Source organism: Sparus aurata, chromosome 12, assembly GCF_900880675.1.
Source record: "Sparus aurata chromosome 12, fSpaAur1.1, whole genome shotgun sequence".
NCBI lineage: Eukaryota > Metazoa > Chordata > Actinopteri > Spariformes > Sparidae > Sparus > Sparus aurata.
The window spans coordinates 15892917-15916749 of record NC_044198.1 but is presented as its reverse complement, the minus strand read 5'-3'; the positions used below and the strand labels follow the sequence as shown (position 1 = coordinate 15916749).

At 41.1% G+C, this 23833-nt stretch overlaps 1 protein-coding gene across 3 annotated transcripts in view; it reads right to left on the bottom strand.

Annotated features, from left to right (window-relative positions):
- pdlim5b (PDZ and LIM domain 5b) overlaps positions 1-23833 on the bottom strand; it is a 41915-nt gene that overhangs the window by 12327 nt on the left and 5755 nt on the right. For 2 of the 3 annotated variants that reach the window (XM_030436277.1, XM_030436278.1), the window contains exons 2-5: positions 23157-23262; positions 11153-11304; positions 2975-3008; positions 404-426 (exon numbers count right to left, since the gene is read on the bottom strand). In XM_030436277.1, coding sequence (XP_030292137.1) covers positions 404-426; positions 2975-3008; positions 11153-11304; positions 23157-23255 — 308 coding nt within the window. In that variant the 5' untranslated portion in view covers positions 23256-23262. Of the gene's footprint in view, positions 1-403; positions 427-2117; positions 2633-2974; positions 3009-11152; positions 11305-23156; positions 23263-23833 lie in introns of all 3 variants that reach the window. The other variant, XM_030436276.1, reaches the window with a different exon arrangement.

The window sequence follows — 23833 nt, the reverse complement described above, 5'->3', positions numbered from 1 at the left end:
CAGTAGCAGATGGGAGCTAGACAGAGGCAGAGCTGGGTGACTTCAGCGGCCTGGTGCGCCGACAGGCCTGCGTGTAAATACAGTATGAGCTAACAGAGAGCTTGATGCCTCAGAGAAAATGAATGACCAAGTACGAGCCGACCCCCACTGGGTGTCCTGTGGTGCGTCAAAGATGGATTATTACTAGAGAGGGGGTTGGGGGGTTTGCCGTTTGTTTCGGTACTTGAAAAGAGTGTGTCCTGTAAGTGGATGCGCACGAACGTGAAGTTTATGCGGGTTAGCTCAAAGAGGTGCAAAAGCATGCCTTTGGTAATCATAAACCAGTGAGAAGTGAAGGCTGTAATCACATTCCACATGGTTAGAGAGCTACGGCAGCAAATATATTATCATTCACAGCACTAACTTGGTGTCTGTCTCTTCTTTCTCCTGTGGGCAAAAGACGGGTAAATGGAAAAGGACTGAGATGAAGATGGAGCATGAATAAGTCAGTTTGAGAAAAAGATCAAACTTGGATGGCCCCTTCTGAGAGAATGTGCTTGAAGGAAAACCACACAAAGCATGCAGGTCAGGACACAAACACACACATGCTGCAGCTAATACACTCCACCTCTGTGAGGAGACAGTACAAGGTTTCAGGCAACAGAAAGGTGGACAAGATGTAGAAGAAACCTTGTGCCTGATAATGACACTTGCACTCGTTTTACAAACATTCATGGATAGATTAATACAAGAACCAATAAGCTCATATCTGATGAGATCTAAGCCCCAAGTCTGAACTGCTAGCTACATGGCTAACTGAGCTAACTATATAGCAGCAGCAACAGTTAGTGGTTTCTCTGTTGATATGCTGTGCCCCTATTTCCTCAGAGTATGAATTCGCCAGGTGGCTAATTCTTATATATTGCACCTTTACATTCCTGTAAGACTATTTATCAAATAGCTTGTTTTTGATCACCATAAATCATTATGTTTGTTCTTCCTTTCTTACTTTAAGAGCAAACATAGGTCTTTGTCAATTTTACACCTTTTGATATTGTCTGGGCTACTGTAGAAACATGGCAGACTCATAAAAGGCTCATTCTAGGGTCACAAATACAAACAGATCAGGTGGTTATACACTGATGAGAACATAACATCACATTCTGCAGATAGATCCTCTAAATCTCACTCACTGGACCTTTTAAGTGTGAAGCCATTCGCTCACTTAAAGCCAATAAAAACAGATCTCTGTGACCTATTTTTTCCAGGTGATAGAGAGTAAAGAATGAGCAAAAAGAATGGCGAATCACTTAGAACTTGCTCAGTCTACCGTAACCCAACCAGTGGGCCAAACCCTGCTGATGAAGCCCAGTCCAGCCAAACTTAGCTCTGTCCCCGGTCCCTCGAAGCACAGAGCTGCCAGGACTCTGGCTAATTAGAAACAAGTGTTGCACCAGCAGTGCCTGTCGGGCAGACTGTGTGCTTGGCAGAGCTGCGAACCGCACTGTCAATTACAGATAGGCAGACAGTAGCATCAGTTAGCATGTCGTCTAGACTCCTTTTTCAGTTACCCTGTGGAAGATTTAAACAAGATGTGCAGCATGCCTCGGCTTTCTCTTGTACCTAGCTGTGTGAAAACATGAGTGATGGGCTGTCTCAGTGTTCGCTTTACAAATGAGACGCATATTTTGAAGCGAAATAGGGCATGAGGTAATTTAAGAAGAGCAGAATGGAATATTTAATGTTCTGTAATATAATCCTTCAGGTAGACTGCGAAGCAAAAAATGTCTACTAATGTGTGACCACAACTCCTTCTGGATCTGACACAATGTGCGTATAATACTAAATCATTCTATATTCTGCGCTCACGCCAACATAAATGGAGAGGGTGTTATATATATATATATATATATATATATATATATATATATATATATATATATATATATATATATATATATATATATATATATATATATATATATATATATATATATATATATATATATATATATATATATATATATATATATATATATATATATATATATATATGACTTTGGCTTTACTCCTCAGATATAAAAAGGGACAGTGTGAGAGAAACCATATGCTAACAGGGTTTGATGAATGGTACCTACCCGTTGAAGTGCTCTGACAGCCCCTGGCTCTCCAGAAGACCTCGCCTCTGTCCCAGAGCCACCTCACAAGCATTATCGTTGGAGTAGAGGTTGATGGGTGTGTTATAGACGGAGGGCTGTGGGACATTAGGTTGAGGGGCTGGGGCTGTCACTCTGGCTGGAGAGGAGGAGTTAGATGATGAGGAAGAGGTGTAAGGGGAGGCGAAGGCGGAGCGCCCAGGAGCAGGCCTGGGAACTGAGTTGGAGTCTGGAGCGGCTGGACTCGACCTCAGCGGAAATGGAGGCTGCGGTGGTTGAGAGGGGGCAGCTGGCGTGAAAGCGGATGATGCGGAGGGAATGGTGGCTACTTTGGGGGCATCCGGGGTGGGAGAAGCCGTGACCACACTGCTGCCCCCGCCAAAAGGCCGGGCTGTCTTATTGTATGCAGGATTGGGCTGACTCGATGGCTTGGTGTATGTGCTGCTTGGGGCAGGGTGAGTGATTGGGACGGGCTTAATGATTTCTTGTGGCTCGTCCTAGATGAAGGTGGAGACACACAGCATGTGCACACACACATAAAAAAAAAAAATCAACTCATGCATGTAAACAGGCATTAACAAAGCACCGCACAGCAATCTCACTCAAATAAGCTGTGTATCCGAATCCCAGTCATGCCTGTGCCACACAAGCTCTAAAGGTGCTATAACATGTGACATCTCAGGTCAGTTATGCATGCCAAACCAATCTGTGTTCTGACATATTTCTCAGAAGGGCCCAATAAGCTTGCTCACTTTTAATAAACTGGGATATTTATATACAAAATAAGCATAAATGTAATCTTATATACAGTTCTTCTGTGAATATTGTACTTTACGTACCTTAGGCACTCCATCTTTAGGGTCACTGGGAGGTCTGTGAAGACAAAAATATACATTTTACTTCTAGACATTAAAAGCACAGTAATTCCTGCCGCTTGGGGTCATTGAAAACAAAAGAGGTAGCGCCTGGAAAGTGGGAAATGTTCAACTTTATGTTTTTGAAAGTGGTTAACAATAATCATATGCAATTTGTAGTTAAGGTGCTGCGGTAAAACATGAAAAACCAGCAGTATGTGTGAACCTGTTGAGGGTGTGTGTCCACATTCAGACCGGTGCTGAAGTGTGGCGTACATCTGATTTACACTTATGATTGAAGCAGCTGCCACAGTTTTATCACCTACGGGAAGGGAGGGTGGTCTGTTTGTGTCCTCTCTTGAGATGTCCTGGATAGAAACCGGCAGATTACCAACATTCCCTCCTTTTGTTTTATTCTGATTATTTGCAAGAACTGTCTAACACAATATCAAAAGGCACTTGAATGACTGTATGGATGTATTCTGTATTAAAACAAGCAACTGCAATGTCACAAAATATCCCATTGCTCAAGCATTAACACTCAAATGCAGACAGATTCCTTCATTAACAATGCGTCCTATATTTGGACCGGACATGCAGACAGTGTCTCCCTAATTCCTCATAAAAAACAGACAGTGAGTCAGCAGGGCTTGTTCCGGACCAGGAGCTACAGTATGTCCACTGGCCTCCTTCCTTTCTCTGCCATATTAGGAAAACAGTCAACAATCTCTCATGCATTTCCTTTCTGGCTGAGCAGTGGCGCAACAACCGAGACTGGCACTGCGTTATTAAAAGAGCCCCACCCTCCAACCAGATGTTGATGTCATCCGTGCCCGTACTTGCATTTACACTTTCCACTTAGCAGTTAATACATCGGATGCCTATTTTCCGACGTACTTGTATTATTGGACTTGCTTATGTAGCCCGCACTGCCAAGGAAAACAGTTAAAGGTCTAAAGATCAAACGGCATATTCCATTACAAACAGGACCTGTCCACAATGAGGCAGTGTGTATCTGCCATCAGTGGCCCGGAGTGAGGCGTTTGGGCGGATCACTTTTCTATCCGTCTTTTTTCCCAGAGCAAACTGAACAAACACTTGCTAGGGTGGTCCTGTGAACATCTGCTCGGCTCAGCCCCTCGGTGTTGTCCTGCTCCCTGCCTCGTCAGATGGTCCTGCTTTTTGTTCTGATATGACACAGAGACAAACACTGGGCGAGTGTGTGGGCGCGTGAGCACATATTAACTTTCTGGTGTACGTGCACATTGTTAATCTCGGCGTCACCGCATAGCGTCATGACAACAACTGGGTTTGTCATGCCGATGAAAGGCATTATGTCAACTATCAGCGTGGTTCCATGGAGCCATCGTTAATGTTATTGGTCACACCTTTGCTTTTCCTGCTCTGACAAGCCAAAATGCCTGCTGTGGAAAGGGCCTATTGAGACCCAGATTCTGAATGTGTTGTATACATGTCCATAGAAAATCCTCATGTCTTTCCTCATGTATTTGCAATTAATCTGGTGTATCCGACTGCATTCCTTGTGCGTCCACAGTTTGTACTACTGTGTGTGCTCATAATACATAGAAATCCTGCTCCTGTTGAACATGTAGTCTGGCTTTTTGCTCAGCCTACAACAACCTTCAATTGATTCCTCCTAATCTAATCAGGATGCCTTGTTTTATTAAATTACAGCTGCTTATATCTACAAGATTTATTTATGGACCAAATCTATTTAGTATTTACATAAAAAACAGCTGATCAATAAGTTTGAGATATAAATAAACAGATTTTTTTGATGGCAAAAAGAGAAAAACAAAAGCGTTGTTTCGTCAACAGAGACTTGCTTGAGCACTCACTCTGTCACACACACATCCAGAATAAGAGAATGAGGAGGTTCAGTGGAGGAATAAGCCTGAGGGCAAAGCAGACTGACGCATTTCCACCCTGCCAGTGTCTCTGCGAGGGCCAAGAGAAACAGTCTGGCAAACGGCATTTGACTGAATGATGGAAAGGCTAATAGACACAACTTTCTCACCACACACACAAATGCGTCTTAACAGCCCAGACTCACATATCCATCTTTTAACATGGAGGGAAAACTCCACAAGTGACGACAGTCTTTCACTTTCCCCGCACCTTTTTTTTTTCCACTTCACTTTCACACAGTTTTTGAAGCAGAAAACTCCTGGAAAAGTTCCAAAGAAACATCTTCACTGATCTTCCGTGATAACCCTCTAACTCTTCCCATCTGTCTTTTGCTTTATTCTCAAGACATCGGTTTGTTTAGCCTCTTTGAATTAAAGTAGTCTGGGAGTTAGTACTTGATACTGATATTATTGAAATGGGAAGAAGTCACACATGACATTATTCCATGACCTTTTGCTGAACAAAGATCTGCCCTCTTACGTTTAACTCAAGTGATGATGTTTAAACACTGTGGGGGACCTGGCAAGCCCGTTCTGTTTTCTCAGATTTACCGCTGCATGAAAATTAGAACCGACGCGCAGAGAAGAAGGAATACAAGGAGAAAAAAAACTTAGGAAAGCAAAACAAAAAACTCCAACAGAGGGATGTGAAATTGGAGGGTGTAGAAAAAAAATCTTTCTGTATTTCTGTTTTTCTGTGTAGGCAGCCTAACCGTTCAGTGGCAAAACTCACAGCTTGTGTCTGGCACATGGCCTCTCCTACCTCTTCTCAGTGCTCCCTCATATTTCACCAAGAATGAGAATCTTGGAAGACGTTTTTTGGGGGTTTTTTTTGCTTCTGAGAAGAGCACACAAAGACAGCATAAGGTTTTTTGTTTTTTTTATCTTCCTTTAGTGTTTTATATTTTTTCTTGTGCATGTAAAAGATCGTGAAAGTTAGGTTCACACCAACAGAAGCTCAACTTTCCAACAGAAAACACTGCTCCTGAAACACCACGTCAATAGTCGCCTTTAATTCCGTGACTTTGTGACATCACACTTTGCCATAGCTTTACACAGTTGCATAAATAATCACTAACGCCGATAAAAATGAATTTAGCACAGCTGCTGTGTTGCTGTTAGAGGGGGACAGAAATAATGAAACTGATGTGTTTGTTGAGTGTAAAAGCCCATAAACCTATTCTAGTAGTAACCATAAATACAATGATGAACCTGAAAATGAGACTAATATCTCTGCTTTTAACCTCTGACAGTGGAAACAATGACAGAGACATGACTGCTATTTCTGGTGTTAAAGCTTCTCAACATGGAACTGGACAGCCTGCTGCTGCTGTCAGTTGCCTCTGCACATCACTAACACGGTTATTACCCGTGTCTAATGTCTCCGCACACGTGCCAAGCAAGAACCCTGTGTACTTGTCCGTATCAGCAGTCACATGCATCGTAGTGATGGGAGGCATTCATACTATTCGTTACCATGTGCCATGTCATGCCCCTCTTCTGTACTTCAGTATGTCATTGATAACTTGCTGGTCATGTGAGCTTGACTTGGCAAAGAAATGGCAGAATAAAAGTTAACCACAGAGCTAAACAAAATATATTTGCATTTGATAGAATTTAGCAATCCAACCCACACAGAGGCCAGATAGATGAATAAAGTGAGTTGGGAAATAAAGGAGGTCTCCTTGAGGTCGGATCTCTGGATACAGCAACCACAAAAGAATAAACTGCCAGTCTAGTTAATGTATCTGTTCTAATGCAGGTCCAGGCGATGCAATAACAAGCCCCCATCCTTTTCTTCCGACCACCACACCACATCTGGTTAAGGCAGCCAGGAGTCAGTGGGGGCTCTGGACTGTATTGGATTGTCCTCTGCTTCACCCTGTTATAACCATTCCATAAAGCTTGTTGGATGTAAGCGGCCATGTAGGAGAATATCTGTAGATTGAAACCACCTAGCTCACTTGTGCTTAGCTACAGTAAATGGCCTTTAGGCAAAACATGTGCATCACACACTGACATTTTAATGCCGTCTGTATGAGGGATAGTCCGAGTATATTTAAAACAAGAATGCCGTTTTGGTAAATCAAATGTAAAGTCAGATGAAAGGAGGTTGTTCTGTCAAGAGAGGCAGAGGTTAGCCAGAGCAAGAGGATATCTTGAAAGTGCATTTCCACTGTTGTTGTGAAAACCTTCCAAAAGCTTTACACCATCCCATTCCACCAGAGAAACTATGAGCACAAATCCGCACACAAAGTGGAAAACACCCTGAATCTAAACCATTGTGGGAGCTCACACAAATTTTTGTGTAAAACATCAGAAAGTGGTTGGATGGCAAAGAGCTAGTGGTGCTGATCTGTATTATCTTTGAGGTTTTGGGACCAGGTGCAGCCAGCCACAACCTCTGGGGAGTGGTGTTTCATTGCGCTGTGCTGCATATTTGAATGACAATAAATAAACACCAATTATCATACTTTCCTAAGGATGCTTCCCACAGCTGCCTGGTGTAACTGCACGGCAACAAGATTGTGTGATAGTGGAACAAAAAGTGCCCATAAAATTCACTGATTAATGCTGGTCACATCAACTGCAAGCACAAATCAAAAGGATGGAGGATCGGAAAACTACTATATTAGCTGAAGAAAGTGTGTGCTGTCGCACATTGTTTTGACATCTTTTCCTGAGACCACAGTCTTGGAAAGGGAAACCTGGTTTCTCCCTCTGTCACACAACACATAACAGCTCTTTGCTCACTCAAACTCATCCTGACAGTTCTGTTATGATTTACTGTATGGTGGAGCGACAGGATGAGGAGAGTGCTTTGAAACCCAGAGTCCATTTCCTCCCTAGTGAAAACAAGTTTCCCCTCACCAAGCAACACGGAAATAAACATATTGGCATCAAATAACTGCGAGTGCCTTTTTGGCTAAACAATACACAGAAACGTTGCATGAAATGCAATACTTAAATTGTGTTAACTGGATGCTTTTGAGTATGATACAACATATATGTAAACTGGAAACATGACAAGTGAGTACAAGTTCAAAACCACTTCTATTTTATGAAGTTAGGGTACAACTGTAGGTGTCATCTCTTTCAGCTTTTACAGTTTTGCATTCAATGTAATTTAATTTGTGATTCCAGTTTGATTAAAGCATGTCCAGACTTCGGAAGTTAGAATCAGTGCATACAGATGAGCTCAATCTTTTGGAACATTTTAAATAAACAGGCTTATTAATAAAAGTAGGGCGCTGTCATTTTTACACACCTGCATTACGTAAGTTTGTCTTTTTACGGAAGCACCAAGAGAATGTGAGCTATGACAAAGTGATGTAATGGTGCGAAACTGTAGTCACATTAATCATCTCTTGGCACTCTTGGAATGTTTTTATAACCCTGAGAGTCTTATCAGTGATCATCAAAACCATTAGTCAACTGTGAACATGGGTGTACAAAGTGGTGCATGTCACGGAGAATTTTTTCTAGTAAAATAGTGTTGTTACATTGCTATATATAGTAAATAACACCAAGCTTTAAGTACGTTGATAAGTGTACTTAATTTCACAAGTTTCAAGTAAAAATAACCAATTTTTAAAAACAGATTTTTACACATATTTTTTAGAAGTCCCATAATATTCCCTTTTTTTGTTCATACTTATAGAAAATTTGTGCATGTTCTAATGTTCAAGCATCTCTTTCCGCAGCACCTCTGCCTCTGTCTGAACACTCTCTTTTAGTACCTGTCTCTTTATGCCCCCTTCCCGAAAAGCCCAGTCTGCTCTGATTGGTCAGCTGTCACAGACCTGAGCAGGCACCAACCCACCATGTTTCTGCATCAGCTATCCTTGACTTGCCAGTACCGAAAACGCGAACACTTTTGGTCCACCTCTTACAGGGTGGACCAGGGCTCTCCTCTCTGCAAGAACCATTAGCATGAGCAGACAAGCTAGCTCTCGGTGCAGAGCAAATAGACTCATAACAGGCTATTGTAAGGCTAATGGCTCATGACAGGCTGTAACATGAACATGTACGTTATGAACAGAAAAATGAAAATGCTGGAATACGTTTCTGTCTGCAAAATTCAAGTTTCCGTCGCTGCCAGTGAGGGAGTAAGCGCACGCTCGACGGATCGACTAGTTTGGTCTACCGGACGACAGGGATGTCAACAGACGGTATGTAGCTGCTTGCACAAACACACTGTTTTAACCACTTTTTTATTAATTGAGGGTCATAAACGCTACAGTGCTGTGTTGTAAGGTGTCTGCGGATGTTGCATAACTTCTGGGGTGAGATTTGGAGCATGTTAAGACGCTTAAAACACAGTGTAAAGTTCTGACCCCATGCTGTTAGCTGTCAATGCTAACTCTCCGTTCAAGGAGCCCTGTAAGAGGTGGACCAAAAGTGTTCGCGTTTTCGGTACTGGCAAGTCAAGGATAGCTTGAGCGATAAAGCTGCATGTTGAAATCGACCGAAGTTCTCCTTTAAGTAAGCTCTAGGCTCATTTGAAGGCAGAGTTCTGACAAAGCTGCATGTGAAACGCTTAGTTTGCTTGCCTTTGTTTTTGATCTAACTAATCAACCAACTAACTGATAAAATGGTGTCAATCTTATCCTAGTGTGCGCTGGAATATTGATTTTTTATTTTTATTTTTTATCTACCACCAAAACCATCTCCTGAAACTGCAGCCAGAAATGGGGCAAACAACAATTTTAAATAATTTGTAACGAGGAAACCTTTGTTGTTTAGTGGGCAATTTCAGTTGTAGTTTACATGTACTGTGAGGCCAGGATGTTTGATGTTTCATTGTGCATCAATTACCCACAGAAGATTACATGCAGCTGTGGCGACAGGGCTATTTTAGGACTATTTTCCCACGATTAAAGCACAGAGGCTCCTTTCGGCTTTGATGTGGTGATGGAATGACAGGACATGCAGACCAGGCTTTGAGTTTTTCTGTCAACATGTTTTATAGCTTGGGAAGTGTGCGTGCTTTGCCTCCATTTGTCTGCGTCAAACACCAAAGCTACTCTTCTTTACGCCTGGCTGCAGAAAAATGTACCGTGTTGGCAAAAAAAATCATCGGAAGGCATCACTTATTTTAAATTCATCTACTTCAAGGTAAAAATACTGCATGCCTGAGAAAACTGGTGTTAACTTTGAGCTATTTCTTTTTATTACACAACCAATTCAACTTGTCCCTATGAGTAAAGCTTTGGCCTTGATGGACTATAAAAGTTGTTTGGACTGAAACTCTTTGGTGGACCTCGGTTGAATTCCTGCATTCTTTTCTTCAAAGCCTGTTTAAAAAGGAACACGGGGCTTTCATTTAAAGTGCCCTCAATGTATCGCTATAGCTTTAATGTACTCACGGGTCCCAGAAAACCAGTGTCTTCCTTTGTCTTATGGAAAAAGCAGAGGAGCACTCTATGAACTCAGCATGTTCAAACCAAAACTCATCTGAGGACTCCGCCAGATTCTGTGAAATACACTATACACTAAACAGTGATTGAGGGCAGTTGGAGACCATTAATTAAGAGCTTATCTGTAATAAAACCTAATTTAGATGTTTATTTATTAGACTAAAAGAGCTAGGAGACAAGACAGAATGGGCCAGGGTTAGGTGGTGAGCATGCTATCATCATTAGACATCTCTGCAACGTCACACAAACGTTTTTGATATCAAAGCTGTTGTTTCTTCACATTCTGTTGATAAGGTTAGCTATTTTGGAATGTTTTAAACTAAAACTCTGGCCTCATATTACACATTGCACATTTCAGAATCATCATAGATCAAATATCATGATAGCTAATCTATGCTAATTATAATGCAGACAGTAGGACACAAAAAACGATGCTATTGTGCAAGAAACATCAAACTTAATCGAGTCTCTTTAACGTTCCAAAGTCCAAACAGGACCTCAGGGGCAGAAACACTGAACTCTTTTTAATGAGCATAACAGGAGCTCATCTGTTTCAAATACTGAAAAGGCAAATTGAATACATCACAAATAAACCAAATATGGCAATCAAGCGATGACGATTAAAGGTCATTTTGTGTGTCTGATCACTATCCTGTGAAAAGCAGCTTCAACTACATCTAGTAACAAATTCTTCAAACAGGCTAAATTACACAATGGAGGGCTAAAACAACAAAGTATCCATTCTATTGTGGAGCTAAGGAAATCCATAGATTGTGTTTTAGAATATGTGTTCATGTATTGTATGTGCATGTTACCTCTGTAGAGTGAGGCTGAGCTGGCCTGTGCAGGCCTTAATCTTGTTCTGGGCCTCTAGATGATTCATGCCGTCCGTGGAAATGCCGTTAATGGACAGAATGATGTCTCCAACACTCATCTTGGCTCTGGCTGCCTTGCCTCCATCCGTGAGCTGCAAAGAAACACATACACATAACAACAACAAATTTATAATAGAAGCTTGCAATGGATGCATCTGCACCAAACAAAGACGAGTAATCAAGATTGCACTTTGAAATGAATAAGAGAATAGGAGAAAATCTGGCGTAAGCATATGTTGTTGATTAACGTCTTGTAATCAACAAGTTTTGTACTCTCCTTTCCGTTTCCTGTCTTATGTAACTCCTCAGACAAGATAAGCGTCTTATTCTCTTCACAACACCACAACATTTACAGCCACCAAAACAATCAGCCGATTAAAAAAGTCCCAAACATTCCCACAAGAATGTGGCCTCTTCTGTCTCGCAATGTTCCCCCTCCTCTCACTGTGTGATCATGATTGAAGGGGGAATTTTGTGCTTTTAGAGCTCACAGGGACAGTTCTTTAGAGAGTCAGAACAGAAAGTTTTAAGGGAGATGGAAATATAAAACGCAGACAGAAGAACCAACTCACAAGAGAAGAAAACGAGAGGGGCTGAATATCGATATAAAACTGCTATTTGTTGACATACAGATTGGTGTGTGCGTGCAATACGAATATTATCATTACATATTTGCAAACTTATCAAAATCATTCAACTGAAATGTTTAATTTATACACATATTTGGATGTTGTACTTTGAAAGAGCAGCATGGCCGATGACTACAGGATCAGGTGTTGCTGGTCATTACTCTCCCATCTTTGCACATCTGCATTCGGGAAATTTAAGTCTCTCCAATTCCCCCCCGTTGATCCTCTCAGGCTCTGTCAGACTAAATATCAGCCTGAGTGTCTGTAAATTGTAATCTTCTGCTCTCCCCTCAGATTTTTGATGGAGGACACATTCATTGCTATTGCTGGGTCTGTTAAGGACATTCAGGGGCCCAAAAGCCACTCTAGGGTTTTCTTTGCTGTGTGCTTTATCTGTTATTGTGATGCTGAAAGGCGCTGGCTCTGGAGCAGGATATCCTTCATGGTATTTATGTTTTGCGCTCCACCTCTTGTCCTACACCAGCCTCCCAAATCAGTGTTGTCAGTCTGAGCCCAAAATTATTTTTTTTCCTGTTATTCTCAGCCTTTGTCACATGGAGTAGCTATTTGCTGCATTCAAAACTCTGTATGTATTGTAAATAACACCTGTCATATGTAATAATAATAATAATAATAATAATAATACATTTTATTTATAAGCGCCTTTCAGGTCACTCAAGGACACTTTACAAAAACAAACAAGTCTTGTGAATATGTGAATAAAGGGTTTTTGTATATTTTCCAAAACAAATAAAAAATGATGTAACTAAATTTACTCAAGTACTGTTTTTCATACGAATTTTGAGGTACTTGAGCATTTCCTCTTTCTACTACTTCATTTTTTCGCTTCACTACATACAGTTGTTACAGTTAATTACTAGTTACTTTGCAGACTCAGACCGTTATGTGTTGGTAGGCTATTACTCATGGTGTGTAACCAATGAGACAGTGTTGTTAGCGGGATATTGAGTGAGGCAAAAGGTGTGGTGACTACAGAGAGAAAGGATGCATGCAACAGAGCCAAAGCAGTGACAACAGGGATACCTGTAACTGGAAAAAATGCTGACTGTTGGCCTGTTTGCCAGAGAGAAGTGAGAGGGGTGAGATTTTATCAGATCTTGTTTCCCTTTCCACCATGCTGAGACTCGCACTGACACAGGGGAAGACGCACAATAAAACCATGACGATGGGATGACTCCGTACCAGGCGTGTTGATCGATTGATTATGCAAGGCTGTGCACACCTCATCAATCACTCAGTGTGCTTGTAACACACCTGTGCAGCCATGTTGGCTGCAGCCATGGGAACAAGAAAGAACTCTGTGTACTCATTATCTTATGCAGGTATTTTTATGATCATACAATCATATCATCTCTCGGTGGCGTGAAGGAACAGAGCTCATTTTCCTTGAAGCCTCAGACATTTGAGCAAAATAGGGAAGGCGTGAAGCATATTTAGGGTTAAGTGATTTTATCTGTCAACTCAGCTGAGTGTTGAAGATAAAATTGGAACTTAAATGTCAGAAAACGAACCAGCCCTGATTTAGACAGATAAACTTAAAAGAGAAAAGATACTCCCTCTCCCCACTGCAAAAGACTGCATTCAGGTTAGGTAACTCTAACTCGACTCTTTTGCAGTTTTAAAAAGGAGCCAATGAGACGTAAAGAATGTGCCATTGTGTTAACCCTCATAATAAAAACGGGACAAGAGGGTGGGAGGGAGCCAGACAAAGAATGAGGAAGTGACAGCAGCAGTCGCAGTGACCGCCACATTCTCTCTCTGGAGCTGAGCTTTCCTCGTGTCATTATCAAGTAGATCAGTAGCGGGAAGTGAAGAGCGCATAGCTGAGGCTGATGTATGCATACCAACCTCATGGAGACCTAAAGAACAGCCACATGCTAAGTGTTACTCACAAAAGGGGCAGGGTGCTTGCTAGGCACGCATGAACACAGCTTCCACTGACTCACTTGCTCGCTCAGCGTCCGGGCACACACTCACAGAGACACACCTGCCGGCAGTCTGTCCTGACTCATTCACCTTTAATGTACAACTCATTACGCTTCGGCACTTTTAAGAGATTGCTGGCATCTGCTGGCTCTGTCCTACTCCACTACACAAATCCAGAGGTCAACTGCAGAAAAAAAAGGCTGCGAAAGGATTGCTGAATAAATCCATCTCCCGTGTCTCCCTCTCAGCATGCCTCTGTGTGTTTGTGCCTGGACCGAGAAAAAGAGAGATCCGAACTTTTCTCCTTGTAGGGATGTGAGAAAGGACAATAGTATACATCTCTATATATGGTGATCCGTCAAACATGTACTATTTCAAGACATGAAGAAAGACAGGACAAGACTTACAACATTCTCAAAATGTTTTTTTTTATATGCGGCTAACGACGTCTAATCCTTCAGTCTGCGGCGAACAGAGAGAGCATTATGAATCCAAACTTCTTTCAGTCAAACACTGCCTTTCTCACATGGATACAAAACAAATAGATGTTACAGTAAGAAGAATCCCTGGCATCCACGGTCTATAAATATAAATCAAGAGAGGTCTGAAGCACTCGTGACGGAGAGCAGATAAGTAACGAGCTGGAACTTTGGCTGTGCTGCTTCAGCTCTCTCAAGAGAGCAGGATGTTTTAGCAACATGTTTCACGAAATACTATCCACCACATCATACCATGTCATTTGCGCACTTAATCAAAATTTGCAAAACACTGGTTTCTATTTTAAACCTTGCTGGGTCAAATAAAAAAGGACATCCAAGACAGTTTCACACTAAATGTAAAAGTTTCATTTAGAGAGGAAAAAAGGCCACCAGTGCTCAGGCTTTGTGTCAGTTTGTGACAAGAAGGATGTTTCAAAATGAATGAAGTGTCTTTCCAACTTGAATGGGATTCCAGCCACATAATGGTGTGGCTGCTGCGCTGCTGTGCTCCTCTCCACGCTGCTGATTTTACTGCTGTGCAGTCACTGGTAATGACTAGTTGTTCCACACTACACATGTAAGTGCGTCCTGCAAATGTAGCTAACAGAATACAGATTGTTGCACAACACTTGGCGGATGTATCTGCGGGCTTAAAGTCAAATCCTATGGTACACTGAATATTATGACATTAACAGCTAAAAAGCCCCTTAATTTATCATGGCTACATTACAGAGGAACTTCATCTTTGCTTCACTGTAAAGAGATGAAAAGAAATTCAGAGGGATTTTGTACCAGACTAATTCTAAAAACACAACAAGTGGAGCAGGGGCCTGGAAAAATGAACAGGCCATTGCTTCCATGTGTCTTTAATCCTTTTGATATCAAGCCATTATCAAATACAGTCATAAAAGCAAATAATTTTAAAAATCTGGCTCATTCTAAAGATTTAGCTGTTTACTCAGTAAGGCAATAAATTAATGACAAAGTATAAAGAGTGGTTCAAGATTCATTATAGACCATAATCACACCACTTTCTTCCAACATCACAATCAGGGAAGGCCATGAAACTGTGTTCCCGATTGGAAGTCTAGTAAACATAGGAAGTCTGTCAAATTGTTACCACTTTACCACTTGCCGATTGTTCAGCAACTGAAAAGATGATGGATAGTGAAAATCTAGAAGGACATCTTGCCGTTTTTCAATGTTTTCCTTACCCATCATCTTTTCAGTCGCTGAACAAGCGGGAAATGGTGAAATAACTATTTGTATCTATAATTTGATTCCCCTTGTTTATACACTGCTGGAACACCGTAGCAAAACATTATCCCAGCATTTTAGCCTTCCACTCAGAGCTTGACCTTTGAGGAAAATGGCTGCTGTGTGAATATGATCTATTGTGAAAACAACACAGAGATTCTGTTTAGAGGAAAAGTGGCTTTGCTAAGTACTAGATGCGACTAAATCCATGACATACAGCTCCTCTCCAGAGATGGCTGCAGCCAAAACTCCAAATGCACCTAACAGATCAATGCTGTGTGTTTTGACAACTGATTTACAGCTGCAGCGTTTCACACAAAACTCTCTGTGGGAGAAGACACTGCTTCTATTTATAGTAACATGATTATAACCAGAAACATTTAAGACAAGGTTATCACATTTAAAACAGCACTTCGGCACCAGTGGGACACTAATCATCCTTGTTGCTGGTGTAACTTCCAGTGAGAAAGGACGAGGCCTGTGGTTTTTTCACATTGGAGAAGTCATGTTACAGGAAGCGCCTTGTGGTGAGGACTGAAGGCCAGTGAAATGCATGTCATGTCTGCGTAGGGTAGACTAGGATGGAGGCCCTTATATGGAAAAGACTTAAGTCTAACATTATGTCATCACAAACACACAAGGCTAAAGCATATTTGACTTTTACAGTGTAATAATAAAGTTGCCTTAGACTAATACTTCCCATGTATTAGTGACAGTGAGTTTTATGAGACCAGGAATTTTTTCTCTTTTTTTTTTTTGGATTAAATGAATTCAGCGTGTCTGAGAAGCTGACTGGAGACTTTAAAATGGTCCTTTAAAGTGAAGCTGACCAAAGCAGGGCTGTGGTTCCTACACTAATTCAACCTGTAAAGCTCATCAAAAAGAAATTGTTTAAACTGCAGACTCTTTGCGATGAATCTGACAGTGTAGCGAAGAGAAACCTGCTGTGCTCTTACTACATCAATCAGGCTTCTGGAAAACCCGAGATGCCAAGCAGAACTACGTACGAGCTCTTAGTCAAATCGCCATGACGACCCAAACAAAACAACACAAAGCAGTACCAACCCGGCATTGAATACTGAATGCTCTCTTTAGTCAGGTCAGAGACAAGCCCGGGCTGACTAGCACCGCTGAGGCTGATGATATGAAAAGGCTTTTAGCCACGGCGAAGCTCGAGCCAAGAGCGAGCGCTGGTTTCCACTTCCATCCATGATTCATTTACCTCTCCTGCAGGGATCACACTGGGTCTTTTTGGATTCAGCCAAATGGCATAAAGATGGCTAAGTTTCACCTATGGTTGGCTGTGTAATGTATTAATGAGTCGGCTGACACAAAAAGACTTCTCCTATTAGCATAATATACAGTTTCTCTGCTTGCCCAAAGCTGGGACATGAACACACAGGTTCATCCAAAGGCACAACAGCATAACTTAGAGAACCACTGGAACACATTTTGAATGACTGCAGAGATGATTTTTACTTTCAATAGCCATGTTTCCATATAATTGTCAAGCAAATTTGCAGTGAACTTTTGAAATGTTTAAAAAAGAAAAAATAATAAAATGCGAATTGGGTGCATTACCATCAGCTGGTGTGGAGTGACTAAACCAGGCCACACACAGTCAGAGGTTGGTGGTACAGGTTACACTATGCATGGCTGTAATGGATAAGAGTAGAAAAAGTCATTTGTCATTGGTCACAGCTGTTACTACAACCAGCCATGTTTTCATGTGATATGAGAATATCCAGGATCTGATCTTCTTCTCCTAATGCATTTTCATCTCCTCACTCTCCTTTTTCATTTCCTTCTTCTTTGCCTCATTCTTCCTCTTCTTCTTCCTCTTCTTCTGCTCCCTCTTTCAGAACTTAAATAGCTCATCAGCGAGTTATGTTCACTATGTCAGGTTCTCCCAACAAGCACATTACCTCTTATTCAAAAGAGCAAAAGCCAACTCCAGCAAGCATAAAAAAAACTTTGTTGCGAAATCTCGTTTACCTCGACATGTTCAAATGCAATACTTGAAAATGCCCATTAAAATGTGTTGATGGAAACATGTCGAATGACTGAGGTAACTGTTAAATGTACTGCATTGTATTGCATTGCATTTGAGTTTTGCAAATCACTTTACAATACTGTTTTGACTTGATAATCAGTGGTGATCATGTCTTTAACCTAATTAACCTCAAAAGACAGTTATAATCATAGGCTGTAGTCCAACCTGCAGTCAATAAGACGGACCATGTGTAGATGCCTGATCTGTCTCTTAATTTAGTAGATTGTTTATTTTAAAAATCTTTTACCACACTTAAAGGAAATAGTGTGAATAATATAAATCAAAATGACAGCCTGCTTATTCTTTATAGTGCTGCCATATAGGATTAGGCAGATTGAAAGCAGATGCCATCAATACAACTCTAGACAGACAGCGGGGAGATCATACTGGGATCAAACACATACTGCAGATAACAGTTTTCTACTAAACCCATATGGAACCTGAAGCCATCTTCAAAACCCTGCACAGAATCACAGATTATTAAATATGCCTTGTGAAGCTGTGAAATACTGGATAAACATAACTGTTTTCTATCAAATTCCACTTTCCATGTAAAAATGCCTAAGAGATTTTAATACTAGGGACAGATAAAGAAATACACACAAAGTGTTTGGCAGCTGTGCAGCGTAGACCACAAGCTATCTGTCTCTGATATTCGCAAATGCCAAGGGAGTTTTTCACTGCTTGATTTGATTTTTTTTTCTGGACCTTAGCTGAGCCAAAGGTTATGGCTCAATGTCAGACATAGCAGGCCAGGTTATACTTCATCCAAAGAGCTGCAAAAGGCACAGGCTTCGCTCTGTATCATTTGTAAATCTATGATGAATGGAAAATAAACAGATTCCTCTAATGGAAGGGATATTATTACTTGCACTTCAGCACTTGCTATCAGGTACTGTAGTAACATATGACACTCAACATTAACCCTGTCTTACTTCACTTTTTAAACTATGCTGCAGAGTGTCTGGAGAAAAACATTAAACTGTAGTGTTGATCTGTCTTTCCAATTTTCCACGTTTCATGCTGGATTAAATGAGTCATAACATGTTCGGCAAAAAGAATTACTGGTGAGTAAAGGATATGTTTACAGTCGGATCAAAGAGCACAGCGAAAGATGTTTCAGACTGAAATAAATGCACAATACTTTCAAAATGAGCACCAGCTGTCTTGATGGTTCTCCCTGGAAACCCTCAAAGCATGGATCATGAAGGTTTCGGTCTACTTAGCTCCACTAATTGCCTCAAAGAATTCCTTTGTTTATCATACATTTCTAAATTATCAACACAATAATACTATTATTATTTTCCATAATAAACACATACTTAACAGATTATTGTTCTAATTAAGCTTATAATATTCACCAGCTAACTCAATGCTGGCCTGCCAGGCTCTGTTGGATCCCTTTCTCTTAAATGCACAAAGAACCATTTACCCCCTCGTGTTGATGTGGGTTGCCCAGATACGCTACATCATCACATTCCTCTTCTTTGAGAGTGAAAGTGGCTTCACCATATTAACACATAATGGTGGTTCTTGAAGAAGAACTAATCTGGAAAGCTCAGAACCGACTGCGAACACAGAGCTAAAATTAGTCCGGACGATGTTTACTCAATGTCTCACATGTCACTAAAACAACAATGAAAAGGACACGAAAGGGAAGGGGAGGAAGTGAGGGGTCAGTGGGAAAAGAGAGAAAGAAATTCAGTGTGCTGACCCCAAACTGACCTAAAGTAACCAAGCAACACATTTACACACTGTTAGTTAATTAGTTATTAATTCAGCTTTAGCTCTGATAAACCTGTCTCACATAGTTCCGCTTTTAGATTAATGTTATTACACTGAACTTATGACCAAACTCAATTTACTGTGTGTAAAAATATCACATTTTCTCCAGTGTTTCAAGAGGACATTTTCCACTGTTTCATAAGCAATGCAAAATTGAATTTTGAGTTTTTCCCATGTGGAAGCCTGTCAGGACATGCCTAAAAAAGGAGCTGGAAGAACCACAGACATCGAGGACGGAAAGAGTCTGGGGGAACAGGAACACAGACACCCGCACACATAATGTACATTAAGTGGGCCCTTCCCTTATAAGTCATCCTTATGGTACTGGGTGGTCTTGCTTTTAGCAAAAAAACAGAAGTGCTTTTAACAGTGCAGCTGCATTGTTAAAAGTACTTCCTTTTTCAACACATAAACACCTGTAGCAAACAACACGATGCAATTAAAGAGAGGTGTTAATTCATCTCTATCATATATAAGGACCTAATAAGGAGCTATATTGCAGAGTAGGTGGTGACGATGACATAAAACACATTTATTTAACACCTGAATTTCTGCTCCCATTGTGAAATACAACTCATTATTACACAGTCCATGTTATTTATGGTATGTACTCCACCTCATACTTTGCTTTAGTGTTATTACTTTTTCTAAAAAGGGCCTCAGGATTACAGGCTGTGGTTGACTTGTAAGCCACCAGCCTTATATACTGAACTGTGCTGTATGCAATCTTTGGATCAGTTACATATGGTAAGCATATGCAAAGTCATTACATCATTAGTCCACCATAATCGTATCAATCTAAGCAAAATAAATATAAGCTTTAATGTTTTAGCAATAGATGCCCATTCTTTGCTGCAAGGTCTGTCTATTTAGCATTGTGGGTCTCTAATGAACCTTGAAATAGGCCTGTGGTCGATGTGATTTTCACTCATCTGATGAAGGAACCGAAGTATAGTAATGGTTAACTGTTGCCAGATGTTTCCATGTATGTTTCTTCTATGTTTGTGCTTCTTCCTTTGTAAATACAGCTACTCCTTAAGCTTAGTTTATAGACACACTAATTATTTATATCTACACCTAGGTATATAGTCTACGCCGTAACCTGTGCTGTAAACTATGCCATATATTGTATTTCTCCTCCAAAGTCGCTCTTTGTGTCTGTAGGCTGGAAAGAGCTGCCCTGCCGGATGTCTGAAGCCCAGTGGTAATGTTCAAGTTTGGCCTGTCGATTCTGCCTAGGCCAGAGACACAGCTGTGAGCTGAAGAGGTCGGTGTGATTAAAGGGGAAAGTGTTGCTCACCACCGCCAGTAACACAGACACACCAGAAATGCTCACTACAGTGCAGGCCAATTGAGAAGTGTACAACGTAACCATAAATCAGCCTTTAGATGGAGTACTGACAATTTTAACTTCTTTCAGATTTAAGAAAACATACATAAAAATCGATAAACTTTTCAGTTTTACTGCAATATAGAAAGCCCAGCATGCTTTATTTTGACTGTATCTTGACTGTAAGTGACTTTAGGATTTGGAAGATAAACAGACAAAAGGGACAACTATTCCTGGCCCCTGGACAATAACAAGAAATCTGAGCCATTCAGGTTGCCTTTCACTGGTCATGCGCTGGGATGAAAACATGTCACAGGAATGACACTAACCAATAATGTGATGGAATGAAAAGCTGCGAGAGTCATGTTGCTTGGCTCAGCAGGTCTGTGGCCTTGTCCAGACCACTGATGACTCAACACAGGACTGCTGGTGGACACAGGAGGTATTCAACACTTTTATGGTGCATGGAGTAGTGATCAAAAAACTACCACATTACATGCACTTGGGATTTTAACAGATTCAAGGCTTCTGTTGGCGATTTTGACACCTTTCCAAACTCACCTGTTTCATTTTATTTTAAACTCTCTAGTAAATTACATCGGCACACATCAGGTGCACATCTGCTTTTCATCTGTACTGTGAGTCTTATACAGTGTGCTTATTGCACCATATCAACTGAAAAATCATTGTGAAGATCAGTACATATTCAAGTCTCAATATTAAAAATTCAATGTGTGACTTGAATGGCACTCAGTAGAGTGCATATATCCGCCAAGGCCCAGCAGTCCCCTTTAATTCAATCAAGCCTAATCCAATATCAAACACGATAGCCCTGTATTACTCTAAATTCTTAACCACCTGATCTAGGAGCTCAATCAAATTATACACTCACAGACACCAGCCACCTAAATACGCCTGATTTTTTTCATCAAGATCCACGGATTATATCCTGAGATAGTAACGTAAAATGTAAAAAAAAAAAACACCTTATCACAAAATGTAGACAAAGAAAGTGAGATGAAATTAGGCCCCGACGAATTCAAAGTGAAACTGCTTTGAGTGGATAAAAATTAAGGGTTAATTGGGCAGGTGTTGGTCTTGTGTTTATTCATTAGCTAACCAAATTAGAAATGGCAACAGAAGCGAATGAAAATTGCATGCTGATTTTTGCCCTCTTCCTTGTTGGAAATGCTTTTTCTATTTTTATGTATTCTTATGTATGAAGTGTCTCCAATATCTAATCAGGTGACAAGTGTGGTGGTGCTTTATTCATGTATTGTTTTTGAGATATGGTGTCAACATGTCTACCGACAGCTACATGCCACCATGACAACATAATGTCCTGCATTACACTATTATCATTGTGGTAGGGGCATAAAAATAGTCTAAGCAGATATGCCGGCCTTCTCATACTCTTATGGGGTTACTATGCCCTAACAAGACTGCTATATTTTACTTCTTCTCCCTATACACAACTTTCAAAATTCTGTAACTGATCTGGCCACCAACAAAAAAGAAAGAGTCACTGACCTTGGTCATGACACCGAGATTACAATTACATAACAGGAAGCAGCAGGGAACTGAATAACACCGATCATTCTACAGCAGCCAAAATTGTTGTCAAAGCAAAGATTACACTGGTACACCTTAATCCTATTTGACAAGAAGTTATGTTAGTATAATTGAGACATGTCAGATGCCTCAGGGTTGAAAAAGACTGCTACTTGACAGACCAACAGTCGGCTGCACTGCCGATTTATTTTAAATTGTGCAACCATCACAGAAGGCCTGTACGGCACCAACATAAACAGTGTGACTATGTATAGGCTGAGGCTGGACCAGTCTCATAAACAGCCTTGTTTTTCACTCCTTGCTTCTCCCAGCTGAGGTCTCAACAGAACCTGGTCAGTTACAGCCAAATCCCAGTTTGACTTTATGTGTCCCGAATAGTTATTACAGAACCACTGTGGCTGTCTAGAGTTTCAGTCAGATGGGCCATTTAAGGACAATGCAGATCCAGTGAACGTAGTCCCCTGTGCCTCGCAACGGGACAAACGCCAGGCAGAAAGGCCAGGGCACTTAGCACTATCCCTCATCTGAACGACCAATATGACAGCAGGCGTTAACAGCTATCGGCTTAATCCTCCGAATACATCCCCAAAGGCCATCAGAGAAATTTAAGAGCGTGTTTTCTAAACTGGCGGATGTAGTGGTTACGGTTCAGTTACGTAACATTATTATGACAATAGTCGTAGCCTTGACAGGAGCCTGAGTGACAGAGGCCTTGAACTGTTCCGAGAGGGTGTCTAAATCCAGCAATGAGTGTCACACAGGAGAAGAATGGCACACGCACTTTCATCACTGACTACTGGCAAATGGCATAGTGAACATGAGCAGCATTCCTCAGAGGTGATTGTCATGGAGCAAAGGGTACATAAGTGGTGTGCATGTGTGTGTCACTAACCCGTGAGATGGTGAGGGGCAGGCAGAAGTCCTTCCCTCCTTGCAGTCTGAAGCCCCAGGGGGCAGGGCCAGCCAGGGAGACGCTGTAGCTGCTGCTCATGATTCACCTGGAGACAGAGGAACAGATATTTTACAGTCAGTTGTGTATGAGCCCATAACGAGGATAAAATCCACCAGGACACTGACACAACAGATGCAAAAACAAAATATCACAGACACAAGAGAGGACAAAAAAGAGCGGAAGAGAATAACAGGAAATAGAGGATGTAAACATGAGGCATATCACAGGCAGTAATAAACAACTGGTGTGCAACCAAAAACTGGCATTTAGAAAAAATTACTATAATCAAAGTGGAGCCCTGTAAACTGCAAATTATGCTAAACCCAAACAGAAGCATTGCCTTTGATGAGGCTGCGTCAAAGGTATGCCGCTGCTTGTGTTCTATGATATAGTTAACAATTTTCTGGAACTCTGCAGAGAATATTCCCTCAACATCTCACCAGACCTGTTGAGGCTGCCGTCACATGGCTTGCTCCAAATTGATCACATTGAACTGATGCATATTCACAGTTTATTAATACTTCTCTTCTGCAGCTCCTGCTGTCTGCTGACAGCTTTAGTGCATGTCCCAAGTCCTAGGCAAAGCAGTTTACAACAGGGGTAACAGTGAGCCTGTA